The sequence below is a fragment of the Nuphar pumila genome, chromosome 13 (genome assembly GCF_984573655.1).
Source record: "Nuphar pumila chromosome 13, dmNupPumi1.hap1.1, whole genome shotgun sequence".
NCBI lineage: Eukaryota > Viridiplantae > Streptophyta > Magnoliopsida > Nymphaeales > Nymphaeaceae > Nuphar > Nuphar pumila.
The window spans coordinates 94,348,469-94,360,598 of NC_143261.1; the positions used below are offsets into that span (position 1 = coordinate 94,348,469).

The window sequence follows — 12,130 nt, forward strand, 5'->3', positions numbered from 1 at the left end:
AAAGAATAAAAAATACATAAAAATCAAAATTTACATAATAGTTCTCATATCTAATGACTATATATATATATATATATATATATATATATATATATATATATTAGTGAGTAATGGGTAGTTGTGAAATGATAGGTGATAAATGATACGTGCTAAATGAGTTTTTCAGGGTTTTACGTTTTATTTTTAAATTTTGACCAGACATATGTGATCTATGTACTTGATTCTATAGGGATCATCTCTTGAAGTGTTCGATTCCGACACATGGGTGGGTTTTTACAAGGTTCGAAAAATCAACGGTCCAAAATCTTTGTAAATTTTTGAGGCTCGAAATATCATTTTTTTCATCGAAAACACATTATCTAGGTGTGGATTCCTCATAAATCGACCATGACCAACACATTTATGTGGTCAGAACTGTGAAAAAAACACCGGAAGGGCAGAAAAAACCATTTAGCACGTATCAATTTCACACCTACCCAGTTCTCTATATTAGTAATGATAGGGTGCTCCCTGAGCACCTACTCCCACCTAATAAAAGCTTTAGATTTTCAAATTTCTTGAACTTTTTTGTTGATCAGACCCTATAGATATGATCTATAAGCATTATTTAGTAGAAAACAAGTTTTGGATCATTTGATTATAGCATATATGTTGGTTTTTTAAGACCTTTAAAAATCAGCAGCTCACAATGTATCAAAATTTCATGACTTAAAAAATCCTACATGTCCAAAAAACATGATCCAAAGGATGATTCCTATCAAATAAACTGTGTTGAGTACATCCATAAGGTCTCATTGAGAAGATACAGCCTACAACTATGATTTCTAGTATATATATATATATATATATATATATATATATATATATATATATATTGTTGCCGAGGGTCGTCTTTGACTCTCTTTTAAAAGTCCTTTAAGAAGATTACTCGGGCCTGTCGGCCAAGGCTATAGACTCGATGCCCAGGTAATCTTCTTAAAGGACTTTGAAAAGAGAGTCAAAGACGACTCCTGACAATGGATATCCAGACTCCCTCTCTGGAATCGGACCCTAATTTCTTCAAAGTAACAGCACCGGAGGCATGACCCAGCCAGTTAAGGCCATGAATGCATCAACGGTAGATCATGTGTGTGCATGTGCATATATGTATTTATGTATATGCTATAGATAAAACAAGACTTGGTTAGGGTTAACTAAGTCCAATTTTGGATAGAAATGGACCCCAGTGTGGTTGTTCGCATTTGACATTGTGGAAGCTGTGTCCAAGTGTCGCACCTACATGGACGCGAGCACAACATGGATGCATTGACCTTTTAGAAGTGTTCGTGTTACATAGCTTATGGACCATGATACATGCTAAAACTTTTTTACCTAAAAGAAAATGCCAAAAATCGGAAAACAAGAACAAACATTATGATCCATGCAGTGACACATATGCCAGTATAAAGTACATGCATGCAACATGCTGAAATACTGGGCATTCTAAAATATGAAACAAAGGAATAATATTGTCAAATAATTTTATCATATAAAATAATCTTAAAGAATGTTTTTGTTGTTGCTCAAGGGATTGAACACAACTCATCACGGAATATTCACTTATCAGAAAAATAGGTAGTACTAAATGATTGATAGAGAAACATCACATCTGTGTTTTTTAGAATTGGAAATGTAGCATTGGCTAACGAACTTAATACAGTACAAAGTGAAATAATAAGGAAAGCTGCTAGTTTTTGAGTTTCAAGTAACATTTAGAACATCCCAGCATGGCTAGATCAACCAGGTCCCATGTTGGAAATTTATAGAAAAGAAAAAGACCCAGCAAAGGCTCATCCATCAATATCAACTTGATTAGATCTTTTCAGACTTGGTCCTAGATATTAGAAGCTTAGTCTTTAGGGATGGTGAAACATAACTACCTAAGTCTTTCCGACTTCCTTCTGCTTCACTGCTTAGTTCAAGTCTTTACTGGGACCAGAAAACCAAATTAGTGTTTTCATTCCAACATTAGTTGATATCGAAATTATGGTCAATTTTTCATACTACTTGATATAGTTTCAGAACTTCAATGAAAATTTGGTCCGGATAATTGAAAATAGTTCAAGGTCTACAAAAATTTTTAGCTCAACCAAGAGAGCTTTTTGTTACCATCTTGTACATGTTACCTGGACCTTGACATCAGTTTTGATGTCAGACACCAGTATGAATGACAAGCAAAGTTTAGATATCATTCCACCATTAGTTGATATCAAAATTATGGTCAAATTTTCACCCTACTTGATATAGTTTCAGAACTTCAATGAAAATTTGGTCAGGGATAATTGAAAATAGATCAAGGTCGACAAAAAGCTTTTTGTTATCATCTTGTACCTATGTTACCTGGACCTTGACATCAGTTTTGATGTTGGACAACAGTATGAATGACAATCAAAGTTTAGATATTCATTCCAACATTAGTTGATATCAAAATTATGTTCAATTTTTCACCCTACTTATAGTTTCAGAACTTCAATGAAAATTTGGTCAGGGATAATTGAAAATAGATCAAGGTCGACAAAACTTTTTATCTCAACCATGAGAGCTTTTCGTTACCATCTTGTACCTATGTTACCTGGACCTTGACATCAGTTTCGATGTCAGATACAGGTATGAGCGACAAGCAAAGTTTAGATACATGAACAGGAATCAGGATACACACATATATGGAGAGAGAGAGAGAGGCTAGGTGATACCCACTAGATCTAGGTGCCTTTTTGAAAAAAGCTTAAACTATGAGTCCACTAAGAAGGCAAAGGGAGTGCGGTAATGAAGAAGGCAAACAATCATGATGATCGACTCTATCAAAAGCTTGATATCTTGAGTATTCAAAATAGCAATGAGCAAAATATTTTTTTCTTCTATTTATAGTTAGGCAAAAGATAATTCAATCTAAAATCATGTAAACTAGTGGCACATGTGAATGGATAAATTACCTCAGTTTTCATGTCTATCCCATATATGCAAAAGATATTCTTCAATGGCGGTCTGTCCCAAGGCGTCAGAGGATTCAACACAGGATCACCAAGATACAACCTAAAATTTGTTTTTGTTGATGACATAAGATATCATAAAGCATTTATCCAAAAGATTTCCCTATGAATCAAAACCTAAAATAGTAGGATTCGAGAATAGCAAGCTAAAATTTAAAAGAAAACTGTAGTGTGTACATGCGAAACAGTTTTCTAATGAAACTTTATAACCTTCACAAAAAGATGAGAAAGCATCAAACTTGACTTATACAGCATTTTTTTTTCAAGTCACAAGCTAAAGATATTTCAAGAGATAACAACAGAAGGAGGACAAATCTTATAGGTCACAACAAAGCCAGACACTTTAGTGAATTAAACTTTGAAACACTATTAGGATCCTAAACATCATCATGATTCATGACTGCACTAGTTCGAATGAAAAGACTGAATAAATTAAACTGGCTAATCTAATCTAGAAACTTAGTATCTTTTCCAATCAAGGAGATGTTTTCATAACACAAGACAAGGATTGCACTTAGTTGACCATTACATCCAAGTGCCTTAAAGACGATTATATCAGCTTTTCTTTTAGGCTTAAATCAATAATAAAAAGATCAAAGGCACTTGGGAACTGGGATGTCTTTCATTAGCCACCACAACTTTAAAGGATCAAACATGTGCTATTAGACCAGTTCTTGTTTATGACTTGAAAACTATGTAATCAAAATCGGCGACTAGGCAACTAGTCACCCTAGGAGTCGGATCAACGCCTAGTCCAGGGAACTTAGGCGTCTTGGACTTAAAAGGTCCGGATTAGTCCGAATAGTCAGCACCTAGGTCGCCTAGTCCTGCCTAGGCCCAAACTGTAAAAATATCTTCAAAGAGACAATACGCATACAAGCACTAATTCCTCACAAGCGAAGTGCACAAAAGCACTCAAAGAATACTTGAACAAATATGCATAAGAGCATAAAGCAATACAAACATGCACAAATGCATGAAATGCCACAATATATTAGAAAAGAGGAAAAGCTTGAGCTCACAAGCTTGAACAAAATACAAGGGGAAGTCCCCTATTTATACACCACAAGAAGAGCCACCTAGGGGGCTCCCAAGGAGTCGTTGGGAGTCCCTAACGGTCACATTTGTGACTGTTGGAGGCTCCCAACCGACTCTTTGGGGAGCCTTCCTAGGTGGCACAAACCATGAAAAAGAAAAAGAAAAGAAAAGAAAAAGAATAAATAAAAGAATAAAAAGAAATACAATCATATTCCAAATGGAATATGCATAAAATAGGAAATTACAGAAATACCCTTTTCGGGTAATAAAGAGAAAAAAGATATATATATATTTATATAGAGAGAGATATGTATACATATATACATAGTATATATGTATATGTATCTCTATATATATACGAATATATATACGTACATATGACGAAATTAATGATTACATTTTAACACCCCGCCCTCAAACTTACGGTGCGATAACCGCAAGTTTGCCAAGAAGAAAGTTAAATCTAGGCGAGCAAAGAGCCTTAGTGAAGAAATCAGCCAGTTAGTACTTAGACGTCACATATGGAAGATCAATGACCTTCTTCAAATATTCTTACCTGACATAGTGACAATCCATCTCTATATGCTTCATTCGTTCATGAAAAGTATGATTCTTGGCAATATATATTGCACTTCTGTTGTCACAGCATCACATTGTTGGCTCTTTAATATAGACTCCCATGTCTTCGAGAAGATGCCGAATCCATACAATTTCTGTTAGAAATTACGCACGTGCCTGTTAACTTCCTGATCGGCTTCGTTGATGTTGCTGAAAGGGGAGGAGAGAGGAGGCTGCAGCAGTTGCACATTGATCTTCAACCACACGTGCCCTATTCCTTGACTTAAGTTTATAACATCCAGATCGGGTCGGGTCTGTGACTCTTCAGTCTAGACCCGATACAATCCAGACCCAATATTAATAGAGATACGGGTCCAGATCTGGACCCGTATATACCTGTACAATCCAGTCTCAATAGTCTCCCTCAAGTTGTGCATGGTTTTGTAACATGGACTTGTTCTTCAAAAACCAAAAATGGATGCTAGTAAGGCCCTTAGTAAACAAATCTGCCACTTGATCAGCCGTGGGAACATAGGATGGTTTAACTTTTCTATCTTCGATCTTTTGCCGAACGAAGTGTTGATCAATCTCTATATGTTTGGTACGGTTGTGATGAATGGGGTTGAAGGCAATTTGTATGGCACTCTGATTATCACAAAAGAGATTGGTGGGCATAATAGACTCTCCAATTTCAGTCAAAAGATGTCTCAGCCATGTAGCTTCTGCTGTAGCAGCCACCATAGATCGATACTTAGCTTCTGGATCGTGCAACGGCACGTTGTTTCCTGCTACTCCATGCTATCAAGTTCCCGTCAAGAAAAGTATAATATCCAGAAACTAATCGCCTGTCATCTGGATCTCCAGCCCAATCTGCATCTGTGTAAACATCCACTTGATGTCTCTCCCCTTTGATCTTGGACTGATTATAAACTAGACCATTTCCAAGAGTTCCTTTTAAATATCGAAGAATTCTCTTAACAACATTCATATGTTTTGTTTGTGGGTCATGCATGAACTGTGATACTTGATTTACTGCATACACAATGTCTGGTCTAGTGAAGGTAAGGTATTAAAGCATACCAACGAGGCTACGATATTGTTTGGAGTCTTTATATGGTTCCCCATCTTGAGAATTGAGCTTGTGATTCAATACACTAGGAGTGGATAGTGGTTTACAATTTGTCATGCATGCCTTTTCCAATAGATCCAAGGTATATTTGTGTTGAGTTAATGAAAGAGATCCATTCTGTCTATCCACTTCAACTTCCAAGAAATAACGCAAGACTCCCAAATCTTTTTTAAAATGCCGACTCAGTAAGTCCTTGGTGGCTTTTATGTGTTCATCTGAATTTCCAGTAATAATAATGTCATCCACATATATAAGAATCAAGGTACGTACCTGACGATCACAGAAGATAAACAAAGAATGGTCGAGGTGAGAATGTATGAAACCATATCGCTGAACTTCAAGAGAAAAATTGTCAAACCAGAAACGAGAGGCCTGCTTTAACCTATAGATGGCTCTTCGTAGTTTGCAAACATGTGTGTTGGGGTTGTATTCTGCATAACCAGAGGGTTGTTCCATATACACCTCTTCTTTCAGGCTACCATGCAAGAATGCATTTTTGACATCAAGCTGACTAAGAGTCCATCCATACTGGACCGACAAAGACAAGATTAATCGATTCATCTTGACCACAGGACTAAAAGTCTCATCATAATCTTGTTCATATTCTTGCGTAAAACCTTTTGCCACCAATCTTGCATTGTAGCGCTTAATGGATCCATCAGGTTTATACTTTATTTTATACACCCATTTAGGCCCTACAACATTTTTGTCTGATGGTCTAGGAACAATCTCCCAAGTTCCACACTCATGTAAGGCTTTCATTTCCTCGTTCATGGCTTCAACCCATTTAAGTGACATAGATGCTTGAGCAAAGCTAATAGGTTCATCTTGTTTTTCAATCTGGGAGATGAACAACTGTAAGTCCGTAGAGAAATTGTTATAACTGACCCATCTTTCAATAGGGTGGCGAATCCTCTCAGGTCTCCTAGGTTGTGCATCAGTTCACTGAGCATTATCTTTATTCTGTCGTACATAGACAGCTCCTTCAAACTTGGTAACATCTGAAACAATAGGCATACTGTCTTAGGTATTTGGTGATTCTTCCCTTTGTAAACACACATCAGTTTTATTATGTTCAGCGTGTATGGAATGACATGAGGAAGCATCGTGTGTGACCATTTGATCGAATACCTCAACAGCAAGCCACGGCTGATAACCGTCATCATCCACGATGTGTTCTTCTACCCTTCTTGAGCTCTCGGTATGAGTTTCATCAAACACAACATTTCGTGAGACTCTGATTCGGTGAGCAGTAGGATCATAGCAACGATAACCTTTGTATTGATCAGCGTAACCAACGAACTTACACTTGCTTGCCTTGTTCTGGAACTTGTTACGTTGAGAACTGTCAATATGAACATAACATACACAACCAAACACTCGCAATTCATTATAATCCGGGTGAGTCCCAAAGAGTGTAAAATAAGGAGATTGATTTGCAAGCAATTTCATGGGCAGTCGATTTATGACGTACACAGCAGAATGAAAAGCTTCCGTCCACAAGCTTAAAGGAACATGAGTACCATGTATCATGCTTAAGGCTCTTTCTACGATATGCTGGTGTTTTCTTTCCGCCACACCATTTTGTTGGGGCGTGTGTGGAAAAGATATTCAGTGACTTATTCCATTATCCAGGAGGAATTCAGTAAATTCCTTTGATAGATACTCTCCCCCACTATCACATTGGAAATATTGGATTTGAGATGAAAATTGATTACTAATTAAGGCACAAAATGCATGAAAATAACTTGAACACTTCAGATTTGTGTTTCATAAAATAGATCCAAGTATACCTAGAATAACTATCAATAAAAGTGACATAATAGCGATTGCCCGACATAGAAGATTGTGGGGCAGGTCCCCAAACATCAGAATAGACAATTTCAAAAGGCACAAAAGCTCTTTGATTTATTGAGTGAAATGGGAGAACATGACTCTTACATAAATGACAACTGGGACAAAGAGAAATATTAGACTCACTATTCAAACTAGACTGTGGAACAAGCCCACTAGACACAAGTCTTTCAATGAATGAAAGATTACAATGACCCAAACAACGATGCCAAATGTTTGACTTATTACACTAAGACAGACTAAAACAATTCTTGAATGACACTGGTTGAATTGGTTGTGACTTTATTGGAGCAGCACGAACAATAGGAGATTCCTTGAGGACATACATATTTCTCTGTCGTTCTCCTTCAACGAGCGTCTTCTTTATGAGAAGATCCTTGACACACACAGAAGGAGTAAATTCGACAGAAGAGTTAGTATCATCAACAAGTTTAGAAACAGAAACAATATTTTTAACAATACTGAGTGAGTGATAAACATTGGATAAAAGAAGTGAAGAGTTTGAGAGTGGAAGAGAAACGTTTCCAACATGAGAGAGAGGATGAAGGGCACCATCTCTGGTTTTAATACTGAATTTGCCACGATAAGGAATGAGTTAAGAAATCTTACCAGCATCACCTTTCACATGTGCAGCAGCTCCAGAGTCAATGTACCAAGTTCCCTGCTCAGTCTGCTTAAAACTTAACTCGGAAAGAGCAGAAATCAAAAAATTCTTCACATTCTCCTTTTCATCTCTTGTTTGTCCTCTAGTGGAAGCCCCAGTACCATTAAATCTACCTTTGTTTTGCGGATTATGCCAGCAATTTGCCTTAATGTGCCCCCTTTTATTACACTGAAAACACGTTGGTATATGTCTAGAAGATTGATTCCCTGTGAGTGGGTTAGGTGGCACGTTAGGCGTGGGAAGAAGCCCGCGACCTCCTTGATTACCTCTTCCCTGTCCACGTTCACCCCGAAAGCCTCCACGTCCTCGCCCTGCCACAATGCCTGTGACCAGAACCTCATGATTGCTATTTTGAATCAGCTCCTCACCTCTAATGGTAACTTCATACTGTAGTAGTTTCGCCCGCATATCATCAAAGTTAGGCAATGAAGGAAGGCATAGAAAGGAAGTGACCAACATGTGATAGCCGGATCCAAAGCCATTCAGTGCTTGTTGAACTTTCTCTTTGTCAGGAATGACACAACCCACCATCGCTAATTAATCTGTGATGCTCTTGACTTTGTTCATGTATTCTGTAACCGATAAGTTGTCTTTCTTCAAGAGCTGAAACTCTCTCTTCAAATGAAGAATCCTAGCCTCTGAAATCTGTGAATAGGTCTGTGCAAGTATCTGCCATAATTCTCTGGCTGAACATTCATCTAGAATAGCCACTAATACCTCTTATGAAAGAGTAGAGGTAATATATAAGCCACAACAGCCTGATCTTTTCTTTTCCATGTTGAAAACTCTGAATTGTGAACTAGTTTGTTAGAGACTTCTCCTTTATCATCTCGCTCTTCCTGCAGGATAAACTCAGGTGGTGCATGAATCGTTCCATCCAGTGTTATTAAAAATGCGCCTCAAGGCGCAAAAAGCGTGCCTCGCCTTAAGGCGAGGGGCTTTATGCCTTGAGGCGCATGTGTAAAGCGCAAAAGCCTCGAGGCGTGCGCCTCATAGGCCTTGAGGTGCACACCTCGAGGCGAGACGCGCCTCAAGATGAAGCGTACACGCCTCGAAGCATTTGGTCAAATGAGGGTCAAAACCCTCATTTGACCAAAAAATAGGGCTTAAACAAAGCACCCCCAACCCTTTATGTTCTGATTTTGGTTTTTTTTCTCACCCCTCTCTCTCTCTCTGTTTTTTTCTCACAACAGTCTCTCCCTCTTGGCTCTCACAACATACTCGCTCTCTCGTGGTGGAGCCTCAAAACAGGTACGCTCTCTCTCATCTCTGTTTTTTTCTCTTTTTCTCTGGTTCTCTTCTTCTTCTTATCTCTTCTCCTTCTCTTTATTCCTCTAGATTGTATAATTGTTAGGGGCCGGACTAACCCCAGCTTGCCTTTCAAAAAAAATAGATTTTAAGCCCTCGGTGGTTGCTTCCTAACTCAGTATTAAGTTGAATACGACTCTGAAGGGTAAAGGGCGACCCAATTTTTATTTTGCTAACTGAGATGCAGTGTGTTATTTTTTCATATATAAATTCCGAAGTTTACATTCAAAGGAAATTTATTCTTTCACATATTCCTGTGTAGTTTATGTATGAAATCTGTCTGTTCTGCTTGCTAGAGATTAGTCGATTCAGCTTGTTAGAGATTATCCATGACTGAACCCTTTACATATGACATGATATTTTGCCTTTCGAGGGGTGCAAAAACTATTGTTTTCTTGACAGGCATGATGAGATATTTGAGTGCAACATACTTGAGTTCATACTAAATTGGCAGTGTAGTTTAAACAAAATAAACAAAGCATCATTGGAGGCAGTGTTACTTTATTAACATCTGAATGCCTGTGGAATGAGTTCAAGTGCACCATACACACCCATGGTTCACAAATTAGAGGAAACATTTTCCTCATAATTTTGAGGCCTTCCTGTTGAATCCAATGACAACAGTCATATTATCGAGTTGACAGAAACTACACTACACTGACAAAGTTCATGGTAAATTAGCAAGTACTCTCTTTACAGTCATGATGATCTTGAAAACAAGTTGGCTTCCTTGACTGAATTTTAGAAAAGAAGAACGAGAACAAAAAGGTTTATGTGAATGGCTTTCTGCCAGCATCCACTGCCTTTGAATCCATTCAATACTTAATGTAAGTATACCTCACACACACACATGCCAGCATTTGTTAGGGACTACCATGCTTTGGTGGAGAACCCAATGGTAAAGTTCAAGTATGTTTTGATCATTCATTACTTAGTGGCAAAGTTCAAGTATGTTTTTTCAGTATTTATTTGAGATTTTTTATTTTTTGTTGGTTGTTGCTTCATCAATAAAGAATTTTTTATTTATTTATAATTTTAGATATTTTTTATAGTTTTTTTAAGTTTTTTTTTAAAAAAAATTAAGGCTTACGCTTTACGCCTCGCCTCGGATTTTGGTGGAGCATCTCGCTACGCCTCAACGCTTTTCACAACATTGGTTCCATCAAGGTGACTAGAGAGGTCAAACTACGAATAAAATGCAGAATTTGCCTTTTCCAAGTCAAGTAATTGGAATTGTTCAATTTCTCAGATATGAGTTGGCCAAGAAAACTGGACGGAAGAGATGGGGAATCCATGAGAGAAAAAAAAATGAGGCAAGTTGGCTAAGAAGAAAACACGAGTTGAATAAGATGAAGGTATGAAAAATTGCTCAGCAATGCAATGATCCAGCAACCCAGACTTGTCCGACCTTTTTTTTTTTTGCGGACAACCTTCAGAAATGTTTTGCAGAAATCGTGATCTGGAACAGTTACAAATATGATTCAAAGGAGGAAGACAAAAAAAAATATCAACTCATGCTTTGAGATATATGTTGTGACTTTAAAAAAAAATTATCGATCAACGATCTATGCAGGGAAGGAACAAAAAATTTAGATGCGAAATGAGAGCAGAAGAGAAAAGAGCAGCCTTTGATATGTTCAAATCAGTTTTGATTGAGGAAGGGAAATAGAATTTGACGTTGGAAGGGAAATAGACTTTGACACATTCAAATTAAATTTTGTTTTTTTGGGGGGGTTAATCTCCTTTCAAATGTTAGGATCTAGTTTGAATGGTCAGATCCGACATTCAATCAAAGAAGTGGAAGAAGATCAGGTTAACGAGATAAAAAAAATGAGAAATCTGAAGGAGAAGGAGGATAAAGGGAGAAGGGGAATCAGACACGATCGTTAAAAAAAAATTGAACGAGAGGAGAGAATAGAGGAAGGAGGATAAGCGGAGAAGAAGGGAAACTCGACCTGGTCGTTAGGCCTCGTCCTGCTCTGATACCATGTTAGAAATCATGCACGTACCTGTTAACTTCCTGATCGGCTTCGTTGATGCTGCTGAAAGAGGAGAGAGGAGGTTGCAGCAGTTGCACATCGATCTTCAACCACACGTGCCCTATTCCTTGACTTAAGTTTATAACATCTAGATCGGGTCGGGTTTGTGACTCTTCAGTCTAGACCCGATACAATCCAGGCCCAATATTAATAGAGATACGGGTCCAGATGTGGACCCGTATATACCTGTACAGTCCAGTCTCAATAATTTTCATGGTTGTGGATGTCATGGCTCGATATTCAGCTTCGGTGGAGGACAAAGAGACCTTTTATTGCTTCTTGCACCTCCAAGAAACCAACGATTCACTTAAGAAAACACAAAAACCTGTGGTGGAGTGACGGTTATTCGGGTCACCTCCCCAATCAGAATCAGTATAGGCAATTAACTTTAATTCAAAAGATGAAGACAAAAATACTCCCTTATTTGCAGTTCCCTTTAAGTATCTGATGATGCGAAGAACTGCACTCAAGTGAACCGTTGTGGGAGCATGTTGAAATTGACTGCAATATG

The 12,130-nt window shown here is 37.8% G+C and overlaps 1 protein-coding gene across 1 annotated transcript in view; it reads right to left on the reverse strand.

Moving 5' to 3' along the window:
- Nucleotides 1-12,130, reverse strand: part of LOC149819268 (phospholipid--sterol O-acyltransferase-like) — a 70,754-nt gene that overhangs the window by 24,428 nt on the left and 34,196 nt on the right. The window contains exon 8 of the mRNA XM_089985309.1: nucleotides 2,973-3,072. Coding sequence (XP_089841435.1) covers nucleotides 2,973-3,072 — 100 coding nt within the window. The remainder of the gene's footprint in view (nucleotides 1-2,972; nucleotides 3,073-12,130) is intronic.